At 39.6% G+C, this 26,414-nt stretch overlaps 1 protein-coding gene across 4 annotated transcripts in view; it reads right to left on the reverse strand.

The window, feature by feature from the left end:
* Positions 1-26,414, reverse strand: part of Enox1 (ecto-NOX disulfide-thiol exchanger 1) — a 520,874-nt gene that overhangs the window by 50,819 nt on the left and 443,641 nt on the right. For 3 of the 4 annotated variants that reach the window (XM_048341315.1, XM_048341316.1, XM_048341313.1), the window contains 2 exons: positions 10,579-10,686; positions 6,487-6,543 (listed from right to left, as the gene is read on the reverse strand). In XM_048341315.1, coding sequence (XP_048197272.1) covers positions 6,487-6,543; positions 10,579-10,686 — 165 coding nt within the window. The remainder of the gene's footprint in view (positions 1-6,486; positions 6,544-10,578; positions 10,687-26,414) is intronic. The other variant, XM_048341314.1, reaches the window with a different exon arrangement.

Genomic DNA, 26,414 nt, shown 5'->3' on the forward strand with positions numbered 1-26,414 from the left:
GGGTGGCTAAAATTGTCTACAGAATATGCTATAAATCTGATAAAAATGGATATACATACATATTGTCAGCAATGGGGAAATATAAAGAAGTGAAAACACTCATTTTTGAGGAGCAAGATTATAGATGGATTTTTTAAATGTTTTTCTGTACTTTCAAGTTTTCTCCCAAAAGAAAATAGCATTTTTTTCAGATAAACATATTTATGTGCCCTACCTCTAGAGAAATTGCAACTTCCCACTCTAAACAGTTATACCTGCTTTTATATTAGGTAGAATGATCACGAATATTTAGGGGAAGTACATTCTGTCTTCAAAATGGATAGCTTTGTTCATCATGGCTTTATCTAGACACGTGTCCATATGCCTGCCTGATCATGTCACACAGAACTGAATTCACATTACCTTCCTTGTTTTCTCTATTCTGGCTTGGGAGAAAAGTATTTTCACTTAAACTTAGCCTGAGAGTTGCATTCAACATGTATTAATCCTAAAATAAGCTCCAGAACACTCTTGGCCCAGCAGGTACCCCCTAACTTCTCCTTCTTCTAGAAAAGTCCAGTCTGAGCTCTAGATTCCTGCTGTTCTGTGGTAGTCACCCATTGTCATTTCACAGTGATGTGTCTGGGAAGGAAATGTCCCTGGAGCACTGAAGGATTCCCTCCCTCAGGAGTAGAGCTGGTTTCACATCCTCAAAAGCAGTCCCCTGTCTTATTCATCCTTGGAGTTCTACACGTGCTAGAACAAACTGTAAACCAACAAGGTTTCCCTTAGACAGTAACATTCTTCTGTGAGCTGGAGTGGGATGTGAGTGAGGCTTTTTTTTTTCAGGTGGAATTATTTCTCAATAAATGGTAGCATACATGGTTAACTGAGAACAGGAAACATGGTAAAGCAGTTGGATGAAGCCAGCTTCATGGGCAGAAGCAAGCATCTTTGGGAGGAAAGCAGAGGTTAACATAGGAGAGGCCAGTTATGTGTGTGAGCATTTCCTATGTGAGGAAATTCATGCATGGGTCATACATGCATGGCGAAGGGAATGTTAGTCTGTGAATGCCTACATTCTCAATTTCAGGCTTCTTCAGGGCAAAGGTGACCCCAGGGATCCATAGACACGGGTTGATCTCTCCTTGAAGGGCAATGAGTGCCACAGTAACACAGTAGTTACTGATTGCAGTTGGGGGTCTTAGAGTTCTCTGTGCGCCACTCATCACATCTCACTCCTACTGGATCCCTTCAGCCCCCATGGAGCCAGTCCTTCTAGGAGAGCTGTGCTTTCAGAGTTACCTGGAGACTCCCGTTCCCATCTTGGTATTGACTAGAAGGCAAAGAGGCCTGATGGAATGCAGTGGGACGTGCACATTTGGTAAATGTGTGAGAACAGGAAGATGGTTCCACAAGGGGGCCGGGACCACATTTTTATTACTAAATGGATTTCCCAAACCTAGTATAGTGCCTGGTGTGCAAAGCTGGTGTCAATAATAATTCCTGATAACTATGATCATGTCAGCATCGTGCAGCAATAACTCCTGGAGGTAATGTGGTTTGTATCTTTGTTTTAGAGTGGTAGGAGTTCAGTCAATTGTTCCGGGGCACCAGGACAGGAAGTAGCAGAGCCAGGCAGGAAGTAGCAGAGCCAGGCAGGGTTAAAAGAGCTTAGTGCCTGGATCTTTTCTGAATACTCCACACTGCTGCCTCCTTCAAAGACTATTTGTGGGTGAAAGAGGGAAGGCAAGCTATATGGGAACACATAGAAGGGACAGGATGCGATGTCTGGGAGCAGGATATGAGAAGAAAAGAAAAGACGGGGTATTGGTGCCATGGAACAATGCCTGCTGGCCTCAGTTGGTCCTTGCTGGGACTGTGGCATAGCCCATAGGATAGGATTGGAATGAGACAAAACTGTACTCTGTCTTGTTTGTTCTTCTATCACTTCAAAATTTGGGGGCCTCTGAAACTAGGGCTCCAGTGGTTATGGGAAGACACAATGGGGCCTGAGGTATTTATTCCTCCCCTTTTCGAACACAGTATGGTGGAGTTGCCTGCCCATACTGGCCTTGTTTATTACCCAGGATGGGATTGTTAGCTCATGCTTACCTGTCTGAAGGATGAAAGCCAAACCTCACCTGGGGAGAGGACTGAGCTTCTTCATTAAAATATATGGCTAACACTAGCTTTCTCAAGAAACTTGAAGAATGTTCTTCCCACAGCATCTCTTCCATGCACTCCTAATGTCTTTACCCTGACAGATTTAAAGGCAGCTCCAAGGATTTACCTCCTTAAGGAGACCACATGAAAAACGGAGAAATCTTTTCTCTTTTGTGAGTTTGTTTTATTGTTGGTTAGAAGGGTGTTCTGTTTGACCGTGTATTGCCCAGTAAACCATTTTACAGATTGCACACATCTTTAACCCTGGGGTGAGAGCTCTAACTGTGTAACTAGGGGAGGATATGAGGGGCAGCTTTCCTATAAGTGAAACAAGGCAGAGAAGGGATATGCACAGGGAAACCTCTTAGACCAAATATTGTTCTCCACACTGCCAGCTTCGGCTCCCACATTGTGTCACATCCTCATCTGCTCCTGCATTGCTTCCATCCCCCCACCCCCTCCCCCAGGCAACACTAATACAACCATTGGGATCACAGGTAGTAATGCTACTGGAGAGAATTATTTAAGAAAAAGATGTGATAAAAGACTGGATCATCTTATTTTCTAATTTACAATTTCTTAAATTTCTGTTAGTTGACAGTTCTAGGTGTTAGGAAAGAGTATAGAGATGGGAACACAAAGTAAATCTGGAATAATTTAAATCTCTAAAGGAACTGGGATGAAGGCTAGTTTTGAACTTAGAAGCATGCCATCAGTCTTTAACATACCCAGTTCCAATATAATGATGAAAGTACATCAGCAAGTGTGAAATTAAATTTTCTAAGTCTTCTCAGAGACCAAGCTGGCCCCAGTTTGGGGCTATTAGTGGTTTTAGTCTTTAGAAAACTTTTCTCCTGGGCATGAGCTAACAAAGAATCTCCTGATATGGGGGATGAGGTGTCTGTTTGGGGACCACAGGAATGCCAGATTCTGTCGGTGGGATGACTGGAGACTATGGCGTAAGTTAAAATCAAAAGACCAGCCTATCTGTGAGTGGGCCAGTCTGGCTGACTCGAGGCTACCAGAAGTTTGAAGCTCTCCATTGGACTTTAGGACTCTGCTGCTAATGTACAGAACCCCCCAGAAACAGTTATGAGAGCTGCAACCAAGGCTTAATAGAGTATTAATTATAGTATTACTTATCATAGCAAAACATAGGTATATAGTCAGTTATTCAACCTACATTATACAGTCATTATGTTCTATCTTTGAGGAATTGTTGGTAGCCCAAAGAGTATTTAACTCATCATGAGAAGCAGAAAAGGTACGAAATGAGACAATGTACTAATACTTATTCATTTACTTATGGGTTATTTCCTCTGGTCATGTGCATAGTGAAGAAACAAAACTAAACTGGGATGTTAATAGTGGTCATCTAAATTATTTTCCTCACTTCTGTATTCTTTTCTGTAATGGACAAACTTCAAATATAAGTTTTTATTTAATATACTGATTTTTTTAAAGTATCTGTCCATCCCCCAAGAATAGCCACCTAAGTCAACACTGGTTGCTATACAATGATTATCAATAAGTTATCATGTGTGTAATTATAGTGAAAAAAAATCCTGACTTATCAAGTTAATAGCCTTGGGGCCCCAGGCTTATTCCTTCTGATCCACATTAAAATTCATCCTGCTGCTGAGCACTGTGGCTCATGCCTATGATCTCTGTCATCTTTACTCAGGAGGCTGACTCCTAGGACCGAAGTTTGAGTCCAGCTTGGGCAGGAAAGCCTATGAATCTCTTAACCACCAAAAAGCAAAACAAAATGGAGCTATGGTTCAAGTGGTAGAGCACCAAACTTGAGCAAAGAAGCTCAGGTACCCCACTGCCATCATGTGGCTATTCAGTGATCAAATTGGACTTAACGCTTTCGTTCTGGTTTCAAGCCATGTTTCTTTCACCTATGACTGGGCTGGTGGCCACTTCAGAAGCGATGGAGATTGCATGACAGATGTTTTTTGGTGTTTTTTTAAAATCTTGACAAAAATATTTTATTAAAGCTTTTAATGCATGGCCCAAATAACAATGTTTTAAAAACATTTTTTCTTTGCTTTTTCACATTACTCTCACCAAGGTACAGACAAAAGAAGACAAAATTGCAAACAAAATAGACAGACAAGTGAATAACCCACCTACTGGCAAAGCCCTGATAAACAAGTCAGAGACTTAAAATTAGGCTAGCTTCTGCCCACTGGGGAGGTAGCCACCAGCAGTGAATGGGGGTGGGGGTGGGGGACATCAGGCTCTGTCACCTTCCAAACATTCTCAGTGGCCCTCAGCCAAGGTGTCACCCCTTCCTCTTCTTCCCTGGCAGAAAATGACCATCTCTGGTCCTTTCTTTGAGCTGATTAAAAAAGATTACCTCATGGATCCTAGAAAGGCTTAAAAATATAAAATCTTTCCTCCAAAAGGAATAAAGGTCTCCATGCTGGGTTGTTTTTTTTTTTCCCCCCTCTATTTAATAATAGATGACTTCAACATTTTTCAACCAAAGGCCTAATGGCTAGATGTCATACCAGGCTATTTTTACACACACATCATCTAATTTAATGCAATCAGCACCATAACAACTTCATACTCAGCTAGAACCTTACAATTCCAATCCATTATCCATGATCTTATCTGCTTGTCACATGAACACTTAAGGAAGGAAGGAAGGCAGTATACTTCCTTTTAATGAGGGTAGGAAATTGAGATCCCAGGCTTCTTTGTCTGGCTTATTTAATTAGGCAGCAACTTCCTTTTGCAGAGGGGCTGGTCCTGAGTGGAATGGATATGAACGTTTTGATAAAGTATGTGGCAGCACTGGGTCTCTGGGGTACAGGAACCAGAAGAAAGGTTTGGGAGTAAGAATGAAGGTAACCAACTGTCCATGTCACAATATTGCCAATGGCAAGAGCACAATGAGACTGCTTTCTTCCAGCTCCCTGTTCGTGTCCTACACATCCATCAAAGTCCAGACAAATACCACAGATCAGGAAGCCTTTTTCAGCACAAAGAAGCTATCATAACAAGACCAAGGCCTTATTACAATATCATGATAGTTTTTTGTTTCATTTTGTTTTGTCAGTCCTGGGGCTTAAACTCAAGGCCTAGGCACTGTCCTTGAGCTGCTTTTGCTCAAGGCAAAACTTGAGCCACAGTGCCACTTCTGGCCTTTTCTGTTATGTGGTACTGAGGAATCAAATCCAGGGCCTCATGCATGCTATGCAAGCATTCTACTACTAAGCCATATTCCTAGCCCCTCATGATAGGTTTTTAAGGGATATGAAGAAAAGAAAGCACAGAGAGAGAGGTTAGCTTATCAGGCAGACACTGTATACGCAGCAGTCTGAATTTCAAACTATATCTTATCCCAGCTGGCCCACCCCTTTGAACACACCACACTCTACCACCAATTTTTTCTTAAGTATCTGTTCCTTGAGAGCAGATTACATGCCCACAGCTTTTCCAGAATCCCTCCCCTTTACCTTCCACAACATAGTGGAGCACCATGACCACAGGAAGGTCCTCAGTACATATCCTATGTGAAATATTGTTTGGGTAGGCACAGGTAACTAGAAAAAGGGATATTCTGGGCACTTGAATTATTAGGCTGTCTGATATATATATATGTATATATGTATATACATATATACATATATATATATATAATTAAAGTAAGAGTGAATGTGAAATATATAATTTCTCCTAGTTGTGCTTAATCAGGCATTTGTCATCACATCTGATTCTGTGTTACATAAAAAGAACTGCTCAGTAAGCATTTCTTGTGGTAAGGGTAATCAGATACATGGAGATCCCAGAGATATTTCAGTAAAAGGCAAAACCAAAACCATTGGACATAGGTATAGACAATGATCTACAAGGAATAATACTCCATCTAAGACTGTCAAGCTTCCCAGGCAGAGAGAATACTTTCCTGTCTGGCAACTGAATATTTAAGAGACACAGAGAGGAAGCACAGGACTCACTGGGATCCATTCACCATCATCAAGAAGGAAGATGCATCCTGCTACTTGGCAGGCAAACTTCAATATACATGTAATATACAACTTATTACCTGGGTCTCATCCATTTACCTAGCTTTGGAAATATAAAGGGCTGGAGAACACTCACTGACACTAGAAATTTTGAAGGCGGGGATTAGCTCAAGGACATTTAACTTGACATTTGGTAAACTAAGCTAACAATAGCAGAGTTATCTATTACATTTTTTCCACCACAGTCTATATAATAATCTTAAGCGAGTGAAAAGCAGCATTTTATTTGTAACATAAATATCCCACAGGTCACCCTAAACCCAATGAGAAGAGCAAACACCAGGTTCCCGGTACCTACATTTGTATCCTCGTGGTTGTGGCCATTGGTCTCCACCAACTCCTTTGTACCTTTCAACTGAAACATTTAAAGAAAACAACAATGAAAGAATAAGCAAGTATATCTGTTAAGTATATATCCACTTGTTAGTTCTGATTTATCTGAGGTTGCATTTTATAAAACTTCCAGCGAGGCAAAACAGATGGAGCCCATAATTCTAATGAGTCTTATTGAAACTGGTTTGAGACCAATATTTTAAAAAGCTTGAGGGCTGGCCAAAAAAAGAAAAGAAAAAGAATCTTGGTCATTATTTTTTGAATAATACGATTAGAAAGCAGTTCCATAGGCATAAAACGCAGAAAATTGGTTCTTAAGAATAATAAACGATTTCGCTTCCTAGTTGGATTGCTATTAATTTAAACCCTGCAGTGTTTGCAAGTTGCCACCAGCTAAATGATGTTCTGTTAATGATCACTCATGAATGATGGGCCTGCCTGACGTTCAAACACGCTGAAAGGCTATATAGTACATGTCCTCCCTGAGAGAGAAGACATCTGAGTGATTGACACTGTCTCGGGATATGGAATTAGAGAGGACACTTTGTTTCTTTTCCTAGAAAACAGTCTTCTCTCTCAAAAGGCTCCAGAGTAATGAGCTACCAGGAGATTTGGGAAAGGTGTAATTAACATTTGATCCTGTCCTGGCTGGGAGCAGACCTCTAGAGGCAGGGAGCAGAGGCAGGGAGGTGAGTGAGCTGGCCCGGCAGCTGCTTGAAACATAGGAAGCAACATCTCTGCTGTGCCTTTTCCTGCTTCATAGGAAGGATTTAGGGTGGGAAATAGGTACTTAAAATTGGAAAGAAAATAGCAATCATATATCCCATCAATGTGTGCTGATTCTGTACACTGATTCTTCCTGGCTGGCTGAGGCTTTCCAGGGCAGTTTTAAACTCAAGCAAGAAGGTGCCAGTGGGTCATTCCTGTAATCCTAGCTACTCCAGAGACTTAAGATTTAAGGATTGAGATTCAAAGTTAGCCAGGGAAAGAAAGTCCATAGACTCTTATCTCCAATTTATCACCATAAAACAGGAAGTAGAGGCATGGTTCAAGTGGTTATTCACCAGCCTTAAGCCAAAAAAGATAAGGGACAGATTGAGGCTCCAAAGGCAGCTAACTATGGATCCAAGGTTCTTTAGCTCATGATCACAATAACCAAATTAATGGGAAAAAATTAACCAATCCCCTTTAAGGGTGCCTCACAGATAGTTCTGTGTATAACATATGGGAGTGTTTGGGCAAGATAGATAGATAGACACATATATCTATGTATATTATGTTTTATATATTATATATTACATGTACACCACAGTAATGGCAAACTATCTATTAACATAGTGCATAAAAGGACTTTGTAAAGCAACTGTCTTTCCCTAACTTAAAGTTTCTTATTAGGGCATTTAAAATTTGTTTTGCTCTGTGGATCTCACCTTTAGGCTAATAAACAGTACTGCCATGACTACCTCAGAAGAAGGGTCTGTTCTAGAGCAGAAGTAAAGGGCTATTTGTTCATGACTATATCACTCAAGAAGTAAAGGACTATTCATTCCACACCCACGTAAATATGTCAGTTGGTCTCCTTCTCCCTATTCAATAAATCTCAGCCTCCCTGATCCAAGTGCCTTTCTTTATGCCACTCATTCTCCTCCCATCTCCTGACCACTGGTATTGTTCATTCTTCAGCCTGCAGGTACTTCTCCATGCAGGCCTTACTGCTTTGCCTTTACAATCTCTCTTAGTTCCCTTCCCAACCTTTCCTCTCTCTCATCTATTTTGTTTGAGGAGACTTGTTAGTCAATCGACTCCAGGTGTAGGAAGCCCCCATCACTGTCCTGGAAATGGAAGGCAGGTGTGGTGGAGGGGCCTAGGGACACTGCCTCCCAACATACAAGGAAGGCCTAGAGCACACACACAAGCACCAGGGACTTCCACGAAGGGGTGAAACCTATGGGGGAACAGTCTGCCCTCAAGACCCAGCCTTTCTTGTCAGGATGCCCAGCCACTGACAATTGCTTCAAATAGCAAAACCATAAATGGTAAGTGAAGGATACATATTTCTCTCTATGTATATGTGCCTATATATATATTTATTAAGGCAGTATCTATTTGTGCATGGATGCAGTGTTTTCATGTATAATTGCAGTAGACATACAAAAAGAAAGCCTGGGAAGGCCATGTTTGTGGAGGCAAGAGGTGATTTTCCGTTTCCTTCTGCAGGAGGGTAAGGTGACTGCCAGGAGAGGGTCTGAACTGTGTACTCTGCAGATGTCCTTCTTCAAGGACAAGAAGGGACAGTAGGGAGCGGCTCTCAGGCAACAGCTGGGTAGGGGAAATAGTACTCAGGGGCCCCTGGCTGTTGCATATCACTCCCTCTTACCATAGACTTGGATAATCTCAGTTCCTCTCTTGAAAAAGAAAAACCAGTTCTGCTGATGGAAAAACCACTTCTTTCTCAGCTATATTTTCTAGGTCTTTAATGATTGTAGTTGTCCTGACCCTCTCCATATTCAGTCATTCTCTTCTCCCTCTTCTCATTCCACCCTCCCCAGCTCCCCAGCTTTCTAGTAATGGAAAAGTCAAATGTGATCTTGCACCAGAGTTCTTCCATGTGAGTGCTTTACTGTTTAAAAATGAATACCACAACACTATCCTATCAATTTCTTTGGCACAACTCAAGAGTCTATTCTTATAAGTAGGTTTGGATTTCAAATCAAAATAAAGGATTTGAATCATTTAAAGAAGAGAAAAATCCACCCCTCCTTCTCCAGTTAAAAGCTGTATTTTATTTTAAAAAGCCAGGGAGAGAGCAAGGAGAAAACAGCACAAGCACAAAACTATGTGTGTCTGATCTAGAGGAAATTTGAACCAACTGTCCTTGCATTGTAACCATGACAATGTGGGGTGGTTGTTGGTGTTTTGTGGGGCTCCCAGACAGCTGACCAGTGTGAATTTAGTACACTAAATATTCAGTTATACCTCACATTTCTCAAATCATACATATTCTGTCTATTATGGAACCTATATTAGTCATATAAAATCATTACTTTTATATGACATTTTGCTTTAGCTCTAAAAGTTTATAAATACCCAGTGTCTTCACTTTTCCCTCATAAGTCACTTATACTTTCAGGGGAAAATAACTAATACATTATATTCATAATCCAAAAATCACAGTGAAAAATAAAAACTGTTTATAAAGTAACTGAGTCTCATATGATTTTGGCTGTACTCTGCCTACTTCACAGATCTTTGCTTTAGAATAAATGGTATAAATAATCTTCTCATAGTTATGTGTGAATGAAAAACTTAGCACAACCTAAACTTGGTTATCCAGCATGGAGTTTATTATCTGTGATTTTCCCCCATTATTTAATTACTACCTATTACTTTCTTGACAGCAGGGGAGGCCAGAACTCAGAAAGCATTTCAAGGGCTCTCCTGGCTCCTCCAGGACAGACAATGGGGCTTAGATTTCACTGGGCTGCCTGCCTGCAGAGTGATCCATCTTCTCCTGCTGTAAGACAATACTTTTCCCATCCACTTATCAATGTCAGGCCACACTTCTGGATCAAAGAAAGCCAGGATGAAACGATCAGATTTACAAACTTCATATGAAAGGTTTGTAGCGCTTGCCATGGTCAGATAAGTGCCCTGATTCAGTGAGATGGGCTATTTTTAATGTAGCCATGAATCTATCTCTTTTCTCCCTGTATGTCTGCAGGACTATCATGTATTATACTAAACTTGTTTTCTTCATTCTTAGACCTAAGAGGAATCTAAGTGCTTACTTTGAAATCTATCTGCATTGCCAATACTTACAACTTAATCAAAATTCATTTGTTTATCTCAAAGAAACATTCATAGAATGTGGGTGGGCCTTGGTAGGAATAGGAGTAAAGAGAGAGATGTTGAGAAAGGTTATTATAAATTCCACAGAGCAAAGCTGCTAGGGCTGACAGGGTAGTGGCTAATTATTCTGCAGATTGCCTTCAGTCATGTCTGTGTGGGTCACTGGGGGATGTGTGTTGGGGGTTACTAAACTGATTTGTTTGCTTACCTGTTCGTGAAGGACTTTCAATAGTGCTTGTGTGTGGGATTGTTCTTCCTTGGCTTGCTCCAGTTCTGACTTTTTGTTATTCAGTTCCTCCTGGATGGTCAGTAATTGCTATGAAATAAAAGGATATTTAACATTAGTAGGTCTGCAGGCCAGGTGAACATAAAATATGCAACACATCCTCAAGATGACCAGAGTAGTTTTTACAAATCTTAGTGCTTCCTCCAGACACTGGTTGAACTTCAGTGACATGTTTCCCCCACTTATGTGTAGGGAATGCTGCCTTTTTGAATACACATTTAGGCTGTTTGTGATTCTGATATACAACACCTGTTTTAGTGTCTGTGAAGGCAACATTACATTCCTCTGAATATTTGTTTAAAAAATACAGAATGTTAATTAACAATGTCCTGATAGCTGAAGAGATCAAATAATGAAATCAATCCATTTTATCCAATTTTACTTCACTTGCATATGAAGACAAAGCTAGCTTTCTGGCCACTCTAGAGAATTACTTCACCATGTGGCAGGTGCCACAAAGGATTTTTTTACTTTCTCTGTTATGACGGTGATGTTTTATTAGATCAGCAGGAACTGAAGTCCAAACTACAATCCATATATCAGCCAAGAAAACTGCTGATATAAGCTGTCAAAACACGAAGCTATGGCCTACACTGCTATTTTGAAGCAGGGTGCTTATGGGATTTTTTTTTTTTTTTGAGCTCTCCTTGCCCCGTCCCTGTAACTCAGGGGGAGGCTGAGCCTGTCTGCCAAGATGCTATTGCTGATTCTCCGCCACACAGTTCTATGTTAAAGTCTGGAGAAGATCTTCATGAGCTTCAAAATAGGCTCTGGAAACAACCGTGTCTGTTCACATCTCGATGACAAAGGGCCAGTTTGAAAAGACTAAGGAGCATTTTCCTGTTTGATGAGGGGGAAAGTTAGTAGATTCCTCTGAGGAAGTGACCTATCTCCAACATTCAGGTTGCCTTTTCAGAGCCTGGTGAAACCAGGATATCAAAGCCTAAAGAAATACTGGCAATTGCCTTTCTCACTAACTATAAGGGCCATATTCAATCTTCAAAACTACTGGCTTTGTAGGGCTTGTGGGGTAGATGGCATTCTGAACACACTGCTCTTTCCCTTGAATTGGCAGTTGTTCCTCCTTGCTTTGGCACCAAGTCCAGATTTAAGAACCTCTTTGGGTTTCCCTGGCAAAAACAGTAATGTTCTTATCATTTCCAAAACACTCACTCCCTTCTATTCTCCTACCTGTCCATATCACCATCCACCCACATCTGGCTCTGGCTCCTAGTGCAGCTTGTGTGGTTTATCTGTGTATCAGACGGCTGGAGTACAGAAACTAGGGAGCCTTACTGTCTGAAGAGGAGGGATGATACTGCACCTTCAGTCTCACTGCTGACAGATCAACTTTTTACATAAAATATCTCTTTAATCATTTGCTCCCTTTGCTTCTCTTGAGAAGATAATCACTCCAATAGTTTACAGTATCTAGATCCTTATTTAAATGTATATATTTGAATGTACATATTGTCACTGCTTTGTGTGTTTTCTGTGTTTTCATTAATTTTTTTTATGATTCAGCCAGATTAACATTTTGTATAACTAATCTATTGCCTCTGATGGCTGCATAATATTCTGTAGACTATTTTAACCCATTTTTTAACCTAATATGCCCTTTCAATGAAGGATACTCAAACTGTCTCCAATTTTACTCACTTTGTACGAGGTGAACATTCCAGGGCATGTTTTCCTGTGGGCCTATGGAAAAGTTTCCCTTACACACATAACTGGGGCAAACTTCTGGGCTCCCAGGTGTGCCGAGCCAGGTGTTGTACCAAAGCTACCCTAAATTATGGTTCTACTTCTTTACTCTCTCCCCACTGGTAGGTAAGAGCTGCTATGCCTCACATAGTCATGGAAAGCATTATTCAGGTTTTTCATCTTTGCCAACTATAGAATATAAAGATTATTCATTAAAAAAATTCTATTCTCTGGTCCTCTGTGGTCATAAGCATCTCATCCTATGCTTTCAAGCTTTGGAGTTTTATTTATACTTCTTAAAAGAATAGTCAAGGGCACTGGTTCTAAATTATTTATTAATATCATCTGAGAAGCTTTAAAAATACTGATTTCTGGACTCCACAGGAGGCCAATTAACTCTGAATAACTAGATGTGGAACCCAGGCATTGATTTTCTTTTTAAAAAACTTTTTCAGATAGTGCTAATGTGTAACTAGGGGGTGAGAGTCGCTGTTTCCTTTAATGTTCATTTAATCTGTGGTCATACTATGTGACTTCAGTCCCTATCATTCTACATGTCCATTCCACTGATGTCACCAGTGGTTTTTGTAATTGCCACCTCAAATGCCAGGTTCTTTGCTGCCAGCTGTAAGCTGTCTCCAGAAATCACATTTGTACCCATGGCTTCAGCCATACACATCATATCCTAGTTCTTTGCAAGCTTACTGACTGTAAGCTTGCCCAATAACTTATCATCTCCTCACCCTGCACAAACCTCCTCCTGTGGTGTCCAGAGTTCAAATCTCACCACCTCCGCCACCTATTCCTCTGTCTTTTCACCACTCTATCCTTTCTGTCACAATTAAAGCTTCTAAGATCTTGACTACTCACACCAACATTCACTCCCTATACTCCTGAGAGATTTGCCTATGCAAGAATTAAAGTGTTGGGCTGGGGATATGGCCTAGTGGCAAGAGAACTTGCCTCGTATACATGAGGCCCTGGGTTCAATTCCCCAGCACCACATATACAGAAAACGGCCAGAAGTGGTGCTGTGGCTCAAGTGGCAGAGTGCTAGCCTTGAGCAAAAGGAAGCCAGGGACAGTGCTCAGGCCCTGAGTTCAAGGCCCAGGACTGGCCAAAAAAAAAAAAAAAGAATTAAAGTGTTGCCATGCTTAAAAATATTTTTGGTTCCCTAGGCCCAATAGATGAAATCCAAATCACATGACTTCTTATTGTTTCTCAGATATGCATGCATTCTCATGATTTATGATAACCTTACGACAAGCTTACTACTCAGAATTCTGCTTGGCAGATTCGTGTGTGTATGTGTGTGTGTGTGTGTGTGTGTGTGTGTGTGTGTGTGTGTGTGTGTGTGTGTGTGTGTTGCTTGGTCCTGGGGCTTGAACTCAGGTCTAGGGTGCTATCTCTGAGCTTTTTTGCTCAAGGCACACCTATACTTTTGTCTTTTTTTCAGTAGTTAATTGGATCTAAGAAGCTCACAGACTTTCCTGCCCATGCTAGCTTCAAACTGCAATCACCAGATCTCAGCCACATGAGTTGTTAGGATTACATGTTTGAACCACAGCCATCGGGCTTCTCTGTCTTTAAGCATCAACCCAAAGGTTGCTTTGAGCCGACACCAATCCATATTGCAATTGAAAAGTCTTATCCTCTTGGGGAGAGGGAACCTTTTAAATTTTTTCTCCCAACGGCTATTTGGATATTTATAACCTTATTCACAAACCATAAAAAAATTATCACCACAGGCATAGAAGCTACAGGCAGCCACCAAGAAGCATATAGGAAGCATATGTACCTATGATTTAAGGCCAAAAGGGCTGAATACTCCCCACCCCTACCACTCACTTACAAGGGCACAGGCTTCGGGAGAAGAGTAGGGCCTGGGTTTTGTTCCCTCTTACCTTGTAGGCTTGGTTTCATTACCATTTGCCAAGGCAAAACATAGGTAATAATGGGAAGTAGCCTTGGGTTCCTCTCCAATAAAGAACCAGCCATGTAACTGTAGTTCATCTAACCTCAATGCTTCCAAAGCATTTTCTACAGAGCAACACATTTCCTATCTATCTTCATAGCTAGACTACACCCACCAAATGTGGGATTGGTAATGTGAGAGTGGTAATGTCAGGTACATGGAACACATAGTAGGCAGTAGGTAAGGATAAGTGAAAGATTGCTCTGATTTCACTGGGGTTGAACCAAAATGACAACAAAAGCACTTCAGGCTCTGCTGCTGGGTAATTTATTGTTTTAGACATATGAATATATAAAACTTTCAGAGGAAAATAGCAGCTCCACTTAAGACATTTTGATTTATTACTCTGGCAGTTCCAGATATCCTTTTTCATCTGAAAAGTAATATTTCTTAAAAGGTTAAATAATTCCAATCAATGAATTCATAATTATATAATTAATGCTTCATGTCCCAGTTTAAACAAAGAATAGAAGTACAACTGGAGGAAAAATTAAAATCAACACTACAGACTATTTTGTGTATTCTACAAAATTAATGCTTTTTTGTTTACAAAGTATAAACCTGTGAATTTAATATTTATGTATTCAAAACAGTGGTAATTCCAATCTGCTATTTTTCATTTGACTAGATGCCCTATAAAAACAGTGAGAGCATTCACAACTAGATAATTTAAGTAAGCCTTTCTGGTCCTTTTCATTGAAATTTATGAGACTGTATAATATTCTTTCTAGTTTGAATTTTTAAGTACCAATGTGTCTCAATTACAGAAGTTCACAAGCAGTGAGAACTTAATCAGAAGTGTCTCCTGGTTGGATTGGCTGACTACAGCATAATTTTAATTTAACATTTGAGGGTATGGCATTAAACAGATGCACTATTACATTCTTTGGTGGTTACAACCGAGTGTGTTCCAATTAGACAATTATCCATATGCCAATCAAGTGCAAACACTGGCAGACAATAAGCAGGTAAATAAATGCTGTACCTGACACGACTTGATATTTCCAGGCCACTGATTTAATAGGATCATTTGTAATGCTCTATGGGAATAGAGTCTTCCGTGTGTAATGGCTCTTTTTCTTTTTTTCCCTGACAAATTCAGAGAGCATTACAAATGTTATTTGCAGCCCCCGAATAAGTGAGGTCACATCTCCATTTTTACAGATGGGAGAATTGTAGGAACACAGAGGTTGAGCCATGTATTCAAGGTCACGCTGTCTGGGAGAAGACCTACCACTTGCACAATTCAATTGTCCTGCTTCAAGCTGAGATTTCTACATTGGCAATCACACTGCACTGTCAATTTTAAATGGAAATTAGGACATGCCAAACTTGAAATCCTCCTAGTGACAATTTGTACCTCGGCATTCATCATTTCCATTTATGAGCGAGGCTGCTGCACAGAAGCTACTGTGTAGGCTTGGTTCCTTTAGAAGTTGCCATCTTTTCCAGCTCTTTTTTGTTTCTTAAATCTTCTAATTTTGCTATTAAGGTAAAGTTTTTTTTTAATGCAGCTCACAGATTAAATTAGGTTGCATAAAAGCCAGAGAGGACATGTAAATACTCTATGTGAAGCACATCACCAGCATCATATTGTAACAGTGACACCCTCAAGGATTGTGGCAACTTAGAGATAGTATGGATCTTTGGTAGGTATGGATCTTTGGCAGGAGGTTGTGTGGCAGTGGGATGGAGGTGGTGGGTGGCACAAAATAAGAAGATCCCAAAACAGAACCCTGAATTTGTGTCATGTATAGTGGCAGTGAATGGCACTTTTAAAATTTATGGTGGTAAGCACTCTGGTGACCCTATGACACCAGCTGTATAGATACTGACAGTGACACTGACACACACACACTCTCCTTTCCTAGTGCTTGGTGCTAGCTCAGTTCTACAACAATCTGCTAGTACTTGTTTCCTTCCTTCCTTCCTTCCTTCCTTCCTTCCTTCCTTCCTTCCTTCCTTCCTTCCTTCCTTCCTTCCTTCCTTCCTTCTTTCCTTCCTTCCTTCCTTCCTTCCATTGATCAGTATTGAGCTTCTATGTGCAGAATACTCGACTAGGTCATACAGAAGACACTGAGAAAACTACTTCACGGTGCTGGGTCATGAAGACACTAGTGGATACAAAAGAATCAGTTTCAGGCAGCACAAAATATTCCAATATTGGTGACAACCAGTATAGTTCCCATAGGAATTCAGGGGGTGTGGGGGGATTGGATGGGAGGTTAAGGGAAATGGGCTTAAGTAAACTATTGTGAAATGTAATTTGTTCCATTTACTGGAAATAAGCCACTGACTAAATATTCCTGATAGAGGGATGGGACATTTAAATCCATGGAGTGTCATAAATTTATATTTTGTATGTTTTAGCCTTTCTGACTTGGTTTTGATCAATGTTATTCTACTCTTGTAATTGTTATAAATTAGACACCTTTCTTAATGGGACCTGATTTTAAGGCCACCTAAGGAATGAGGAAAGAGATTCTGAGATGGAGTTCCCCCACAGAGGCGGTGGATGTACCCACATCTGCACAGTCCAATGCATGTACCACTTTGAACATCAGGTCTCCCTGGTAGTTCCTGAGAGCCTAATACTGCCCAGATTCCTGGTCTCCAACTTGATTTACCTGAATATTTCCGCTGTGGCCAGCTCCACCAGTACCTATCCTGCTTTAGTGCTGAGATGGAAGCATCCACCCTTAACTCTTTCCTTCTTGGTGGGGTCCTTTTCCCTTATACATCTCCTGGGCTCCCCAGGCCCTCCATATCTCATCCTGTTTTGGTCACTGACTTTGGCCAAGTAAAGAGTATATTCTATTGGTACCTGCTTCACAATGAATAGACAATCCAGGGTCACTCTCTGATTGTCAGGGGCACTTGAGATATATAAAGAAGAAACCAACTACATATTAGACAACCTAAGATAAAAGCAAGGCTTTGCCTAAAGACCAACACATCTCAAGGTATTTCTGACAAGGGAAAGAAACCAGACTCCAAAGAAGGATTATCATTTACCACACAATACCTATAAAGCTCACTTTTTTCCTTGGAAAAAGAGAAGAAATTGAGCTAGCTTGAATTTTCCCATCACAGGGGGGTGGTAAGACTACTGAAGCTCTATTTTAGTTGGAAATGTCACCTGCTTACACCTGGGGATGAAAACGCACTTTGATTTATGCCAAGCATGAGGGTAACCCAACCTGTGGCCCTGGGCATCAATCCAGGATGCCTTTCTCTCTGCCTTAGGCACGGTGACCCTTGGGGGAGGGACAGGGACCTCTCCCAGAGAGAGCTCTACTGCTGAGCAGATGACTGATGACGGAAAGCTGGATCATAGAAATGAAATTGTGTTCAGGGCTAATATCCTATTACAGCAGGCTATACATATTTAATTTCTTGGGCCTTTCCTCATAAATCAATTCCTACCAGCCCTTAATCTCGTCAATATCTTTTCTGATATTGAATTTTAAATGCCATTCTCATTGCTAGGCAGAAAGGCAATCTCTTGTTCGTGATGGGATCAGGTTGCATTTATCACTGAAGGATGCTTGGAGCATGGCCTTGTCCCCTGACCCTGCTGTTAAGAGCCTAATGCCAGCCAGAACCAAACAGCCAGGGGCAGCCAGCTCCCCTTCTTGAGAAGTCAAGACCCCGAATCTTAGGGTCATGCCTACCAGTACCCTGGGTGTCTGGAACAGCAAGGGAGACCAATGAGAAACCAATCATAAGTGTTTTTATGGCTCTTGGTCCTCAGGGGGTTGCTGGGGACATGAAGGACCCTGCCTGCTCCTCCCAGGGGCAGTGGGCTGGTAGGAATGCCACTTCCTTTTTCAACAAGTAAGGATCTAAACAGAAGCACATCTGAGAGAGCTCCTAGAGTCTACAGGATTAAGTTGGGGAAAGAACTCAAGAGAATAGGGGCTCAAAGCTGAAATATTTCTAGGCTTCCTAGGGCTAGTCTATAATGAACTAGGATTTCCCCTGCTGTAGAGAAAAAGAGAAAAGAAAAAAAAATCCAATAATCCTTTCAACCAAGCAAAATTTCCAAAGGGAAGCAGGAGTGATTTTTGTAGATTCTTGTGAGTCATAGAGAGGATGGAAAAACTCAGAAAGCCATGGGGATGATGACATGAGTGAGGGTTTAAGTACAGAGAACATAGGGAGCTGCATGCTCTCATTGTTAATGATAATAAAGATAATAAAACTTATCAAAAGCCTTTCTATTTATTATCATGGTGAATCAGCAATTTTGAGACAATTAGTGATAAAATACTCTGCAAAAATTCTTTCACTAATCTAAATTCTAAATAATTGCCAGCAGTACTGTTAAACTATTCACATTTAATAACAGATAATGGAGGATTGATCTCAGGGCCTTGTGATTGTCAGACAAGCACTCTACCACTTATGCTACACCTCTCAGAACCATAAATGCATTTTCTGTTCCAAGTATTGTATCTCATCTTTCAAGCCCTTCCCATCCCTGTCATTCACACAGAAGGACAAATCTACACACATTTGACTCAAATGATTTATTTCTGCTTGTTTTGGACTCTAAAAACTTCTAGCTCTGGAACTATATATACATTTCTTCAATAGACGCAAACTAAATAGTAATGGAAGAGCTACTGCAAAGACTAGTATTAGCCCCTGAACAATTCAAGTTTTTCTGGGATTATTGCATTAATTTTTATGCTTAAAACTTAGAACTACCAGTTGTGCTATCTAGGGCTAATAAGTAAAAATTATAGTTCCTGGGGGAAACAGTTTTACTGAAGTTAATATTAAAAAAAAAAAAGAAATGTGTTCTTTTTATATGGCTAATGGTTTGCTTTAACACCAAAAGATGAATCAAGAACATGTTATACCCATTCCATAACTGTCAGTTGCCTAAAGTGTGCGTTTGTATTTGGTTTTATTAAAAGTCCATTTATCACCTGTGGGACGATGACTCACATACCACATTATGTAAAGGAGAATAAAAGATCAAATAGGTGGATTAATAGAAGGAATTGAATAGATAATTGTGATTTTTTCCTTTTATTTTATGTATGACTTTAATATGTATATATTTATTTTTGTCCTGGGGCTTGAATGCAGGGTTTGGGCACTGTTTCTGAGCCTCTTTGTGCTCAAGGCTAGTGCTCTAGCACTTATTGGAGATAAAGTCTCAAAAATTGTCCTGCGTGGGCTGGCTTCGAACCATGATCCTCAGACCTCAGCCTCCTGAGTACCTAGGATTACAGGCACGAGACACCAGCATCTGGCGTATATTTTAATTTTTTACTCATGCTTATGCTAGTAAAAGTACATATGAAAATTCAATACAAGAAAACTTTTTGGCCATTATTATTATTCATTTCATGATATCACTGGAAGTAATGTCATTTAGAGGAGATCAATGTTTAGCAAGTGTTAAATTGTTAACTAGTGTTAAATTGTATGAAGTGCATGACTGTAAACAGCATCTGAGAGCGGGAGATCATGACCTTGGCTTGTTGGGCTGGGGGATGGAGGGAACTATCCCATCAGACCTGGTTTTCTAAGACCTTTCTTAGTGTATGCAAGGGAGAGGCTTGTGTGAAACACAGATATTTCTTGGCTTTCATGAAGCCAACTGGAGTTACTTGTCATGATCCTGTAAGACAACTCTATTCTGACAAGAAATATAGCCAAGGACAAGCAAAACATTTCAAAGGAATTAGCTCCACTGTTGATTTGCTGTGCGACCTCCAAGCTTCTTTACTGTGCTGGTCTCCTCTTTTTCTTATTCTTTGTCCCCTGACAACTGTCTCATGAGGAATAATTTATCATCTGCAGTGAAATATGTCAATTAATTTCTTGAACCCAGAAAAAATGGATGCATAGGTGGTTACTCTAAAATCGATTGCCTCTTTCTCGGATGGTTTCCGTTTATAACATCATTTGCAGACTCAGCTGAGCTTCCTGTTTTTCACTTCTTTCACAGGATAAACAAACTATTTACCAGTGGGATACTGTGAAATGAAAGAACAACCATTAAGCGAGGTTCCTTCAATAGACAAAGGTACTGAGTTAAAGTAATTACTCTCTTTGCAAAAATGGAAAGATGGAGACCCAGCAAGGTCAAGGTCATTTTAGCTAATGTGAGTGCCACACCCAGGTATGCTAGTTGCCCTCCTTCAGAAAATTTCGAAACAAAGAGCAGCCAACCTGAATGACTGTGATCCAAGCAATTCAGAAGAGAAGGTGTCAAATACCTCTTTGAAGTAGGAAGAGCTATTGGAGCTATTGTTTCTGCTGCTGGCAATTGCCCTGCAAATGACAATCCTATTTGCTGAGATTTATCTATTCCTATCACTTCATTTTGCAATTATATAAGCTGGTTATCACCCCAACCTCTGGTCACACATACAGTTAAGTAAAAATTTAGGATATGCGCATGTTTTCCAGCCAGGTTGACCCATTTACTTCAATCAAATATGAGCCTGATTGAACAGCTGATCTTGCAACACACTCTAAAGGCCAACAGAGATTTAATTGTTCTTTGTAGGGTATGTAACTCAGTTATAATCAAATATGACAGTTAGAAAAACCTATATGGGTGACTTTGTTGCCAAAATTCTGGTAGCCATCTTCGGAGACGTCTTTTCCCAAATGAGTCAGGCCCATCCAGTTTAGCCACTGCAAAGAGCCAATCCATAATTCATTCAAGCAGCTGCAGCAGATATTACCACCATCGCTGGCCTTTGTGCTTGTATTTTTCAAAAAGCTGCTTTTAACTTAATGGATACGAAAGATATATATATATATATGTGCTGGAGTCTTGAGAGCTTTTAGTCAATTGTTAATGGAAAGGGAAGTGGTAAAGACCTAGCATGTTCGGTAGATAAGTGAACAGAGGAAATAAAGCTGAAGGTATTATCTCTACATCAACCAGCGATGCCTAAGGATGGAAACTTGATAAATTATGGATCTAGAAGCTCCTCTGTTACTTTACTCATGATAACTGCAGGACTTCAGTGAAGAAAATCTAGTGATTATAATATTTCCTCTTTCCTTCTGCTAACTAAAGGATGAGGTATCTGAGAGCAAGGGAAATAGAGAAGAACATCCCCTGAACTTTGCATTCAGAAACTCAAAGTGGCTCTGGATCCAGCTTCAAAAATAAACAATTACATTTCTCCACGAGAAGTGGGAGGCAGAGAAAGTCTGATCCTTCCCCACCATGTTTCCAAGTTACATTCTATATTTAGGCTGCTCTGGAAGCCCACAGTTTAGGAGTCTGAGAATAACCAAATCTTCAGAGGGCTCCAGATTTCACCTGTTCTTCCTCTATCCCAGGATCAGGTGAGGGCTGAAGTAGACAAGCTCTATTTTTCTAAAGGTCTTTACCACAAGTAAGTTATCTTTTGCAGCTGTTTAACCTCTGGAATATACCAGATTTGCCTATACTTGAACCCCAGAGTCTTAAAGGAAAAACTAGAGTAACAGCAGCAGCAACAGAAAACCCTAACAAACACCACCACTGTGAAACATGATGCATATTTTTAATATGTAGGGATGAGGTTTAGTTGGCACAATGCAATATGGAACCACCATCTTGCAAAGATCTCAAAAAAATGCAGACAGAAAATTACCATCTTGAGCTAATCTTGTCTGCTTCTGAAACATTCAATACAGGAAGCATTAACCAAGGGAACTGAATTACTCAGACGCTTTAGCATAAATGGTGCCAGTATGGCTATGAATTGATAACAGCACGAAAGGCTCCCATGGTACATAAATTAAGAGAAAGTAGAGCTGTAGTTGCAAAGGCCCCATTGATATCAACCTACTCAGTAATAAAGAGCTTCTCGAGCCTTAGCAAGGCCCTATAAATTGTGTGAACCATCACCTCACATGTGGGATGTCTACCATGACTTTCAGGTGAAAATTTCTATCACCAGAAAGCTGGAAAAGGCCAGCTCCTAACAATGATAGCACAAAGAAAAAATGCTTGTTCAGGCCATATGGCTACTTAAGAATGCACTCTAGAAATAGGGAAGGAATGACACCAAATTTAGGGCTGATGACTCAAAATGAAAAGAACAGGAAAGCTCCATCTTTAGCGTTTGTTAGCAGACTGAGTAACAGCAATCAGATTAGTTTTTGCCTCCAGATGTCAACTGTGAGTCATGACACAAAGAACAGAGCAAAAGGAGCTTAGGTGTCCATCAAGAGATGGAAGGGTAAAGAAAATGTAGTGTGTGGCGCGCACGCACACACACACACACACACACACACACACAAAGGAGTAATATTCAGCCAACAAGAGGAATGAAATCATATCATGTGTGAGAAAATGGATAAAACTGGAGACCATCATGTTAAGTGAAATAAGCCAGACTTAGAAAGACAACTATTGGGGCTGGGGATTTCGCTCAGCGGAAGAGTGCCTGCCTGGTGAGTGCAAGGCCACGAGTTTGGTCCTCAGCTCTGGAAAAAAAAAAAAATCCATAGAAAGACAACTATTACATGTTTCCTCTCATATATGGAACCTAGATCTAAAGAAAGACAGCAAAACAAGAACATGAACATAAAAGGGCACCATAAAGGGGGAAATCAATGGAAACTAGGATGGGGGAGAGGATACGAGAGAAAAATGTGATCCAAGTACATTGCCTGCAAACATGAAAAGATTACAACAAAATGCATTAAAATTTTGGCAAGAAAGATAAAAGGATTAAGGGAAAGGAAAACAAAGAATAGGAGTGAATGTAATAAAAGAATCCTATATGTATATATGGAAACAATTAAATCCCTTATACTAATTGTACAATTAATATACACTAATAAAAAGTTTGAAAAAGTAGCTGCCTTTTAACCAAAGTGGTTATGCTGGGTTTAAGAAGGATAAGTTTGGGATTAATATGGGAGAGCTTAAAAAAATTTCCTGGTTTGCTACTGAGTTGACTGTGGGTAGACTTTATCATGGTAAGAAAGTTCTCTGTCAAGCTTCCTTCTTCTTTGGTTGCTTTAATTTTAAATCACAAATGAATATTCTATAGCTATTAAAGTGATTATATTATCACAGTTTTCACTTGTTAATGAGATACAGCCTATTAATAGGACTTTTCTTCTTTTTTTGAAAAGATTTTTTATTAGCATACATAAGTAGTAAAAAGGGGGTTTATTTGTGACATTTCCTGACCAAGCTCACCCCCTCCATCACTCTTCATTCCTCTATCATCCTTCTAAAACAAGACTTAAGAGGCTTCATTTTCCTAGTTTCATATATGCAAGTGAAGGACTTTGACTATTTCCATCCTCATTCACCCTCTGTATCACTCACCCTCCTCTACTGATACAGTCCCCTCCCCCCCACCAAAAGCTTGTTTTCTGTTTTATTTTATTTTACTTTTTCATATGCATTAATTGTATAAAGAGGTATGGTATTTCAGATGTATGTATATTTTCTTTTAATAAAAATAGTCTCTCTCTTTGTCTTTCCCTACTCCCTCTTCTCTCTGTTGACCAACAGCTTTCCTTGAGATCCCTTATACCATCTTCCCACATAGCTGCTTCACAATCTCTTCATGACTGGCTAGTTTGAATACGTTAAAAGATATTTACACAAGGTGACTTTGGAATAAGATTAACAGTACACAGTAATCTCAAAATATACCTGCACCAAGCACTCTTTATTGAACAATCTGAGGTGTCTAAATTCCATCTTGAAGAGAAAATATTTTAAGACAAAGCCTTACATTTAAAAAATCCTTCTTTATCCCATAGCAGTTCCTCTTTTCCTTACCTAGAGCCAGGACCTCAGGCCAAAGCAGGGACTTTTAAGCAACACACTTTGATAGAAAAGACAGTTTTTCTCATCTCAAACATACCCGTCTTTCTAAGTAGTTGGAAAGTGTTTCCAACTCTTTCTGTGTTCTCTGAATGAATTTGTAAAGGATTGGCCTACCTTGCCCTTGAACGTTCTTAGAACTTGCCCCATAAAACAATTTTGAATTTCTTGCTTTGATATAAAATTTGAGGTACTAATTCAATTTTTAAAAATGAGATCAGTCAGGTTTTCAATTTCCTCCTAATTCAATATTGAAACGGTAGGTTTCTCCTACAGGAATTTGTCTACATCATCTAATTTTAAAGCCATTTAAAGGGATCCTTGATGTTCTCAGATCTCTTTAGACTCTGGGATAACTATTGCGATGACTATAACCTTGCTTTCATTTTTAATATTGTTTATTAGGTTGGAACTTTTTTCTTGATTGATATCAAATATTTTGCTTATTAATTGTTTGAAATAGGCAATATTTAGCTTTGTTGATCTTCTCTATTGTATTGTAGCTTTAAAAAGAAAATCCTCATCTTTATTCTCTTATTCTTTTTAACAGGTGTTGGATGCTTATTGTTGGGATTTTTTTCCCCTAAAATAGACTGCTTCAAGTTAATGTTTTTTCTTTACATCTCAGATACCATTCATAAGGTCTAATAACTTGTACTTTAATTATGAAACAACTTCTCAGGATTTTTAAGTTACAAATATTGCTTCCTTAGCTGTCTGGGTTTATAGGATTTATTTCAGCTGTCCTTTTTCTCTGCCATCAATTTCTCTCACACTTTCTTGTCAGAAAATATGATAGCAGTTCTAAGAAAGTTGTTGCGATTTGCTTTAAGGGCCAGGACAGAATTAATTTTTGCAAACACTGTAGGTATGATATAGTTTTCTTTATATGTCCTGCAGACTGAGTTTGTAGTGGTAGTGTGCTGTGTAAATGCTTCATTAAGACAAATTCTGGAAGTCATAGCAAGAGGAACAGCAGAGAAACTTACAGAACTGTCTGTATTCCCTCATATCTTCCAGGGTCTTTTACATAAAGATTGGATTTGGAATGTTCTCCACTCTTCTTTATATTTAATATCTTTTTGTTAAGGACTTAAAATAACATTTATTCAAGAGCCCAAACAAGTAGTAAGACTATATGGAAAATAAATGCCAAGTAGATGAGTCAGAGAGACAGGTACCACTGACAATAAATAAATATTTATTGAAAATAAATGCCCTCCATGATATTGCCTTTTCTATATCACCATTGTCTTGTAAATCACTGTTTGTAATCTATCTTCATTTTCAACATTAGGAAAAACAAGCAAGAAGACATTTTAAGCATTCTGTTGCATGGTTTGGAATTCCAGCTATCCATTCTTTAAAACAATTTTTTTGGTATTTTAAAATTTGTATGAGCATATACTAATCCTACCAGGGATTTGAATCTGTTGCTTTGATATAAAATTCAAGTTTCTAACTCAATTTTTAAAAATGAGATCAGTCAGGTTTTCAATTTCCTAATTCAATATTGAAATGGTATGTTTTTCCTACAGGAATTGGTTTACATCATCTAATTTTAGAAGCATTTAAAGGGATTCTTGATATTCTTCTTGATAACGTGCTATTTTCACATCTGCATATACCATACTTTGAACAAATTTACCCTACCTATTATCTTTTTCTTATCAAACACCTCAAACAATTTTTAACAGGTTCCAGTATTTTTACTTCAATCAGAGGCTCTCTCCCTCCTTTATCCTCTCATTTAGCCCTGCCCCAAACAGTTTTCTTTCTATCATCTATCCATGCTCCAAGCCTTGGTTCCTTGTGATGCATGACAGAAATGAAAATGTCATCTCTTAGGAATCAACAAGGCTCTTAAAGCATTTAAATAGGAGAAAGGTACATACATACGGACTCACATGCACCATCCATGCTCTGTGGCCTAGGTCCTGAGGTCCCAGTCACAATTCAGAGCTGCAAGGTAGCAGTAGACTCACTGGGAGGGACTCTCCAGATAAAACGCAAACCAGGGGTAGTGATAGATCCATGCTTGCCAGTGAAAATCACCCTAAAAGAATATCTGAGCCATGTCTGACTCTATAATAATTAAAGTAGTGATGGTGGTAGAAGGTCTGAGACATGGCCTGGTAAGTATGGCAGAACAACAGAAGAGCAAGACAACAAAATGGAGAAGAAAATACAACTGAAAAGTCACTGTGTTTATCTTTCACCAATAGGTGCTACTGTGACACTTCTTTCCTGGAAATCTAT

Source organism: Perognathus longimembris, chromosome 3 (assembly GCF_023159225.1).
Source record: "Perognathus longimembris pacificus isolate PPM17 chromosome 3, ASM2315922v1, whole genome shotgun sequence".
Classification (NCBI taxonomy): Eukaryota; Metazoa; Chordata; class Mammalia; order Rodentia; family Heteromyidae; genus Perognathus; species Perognathus longimembris.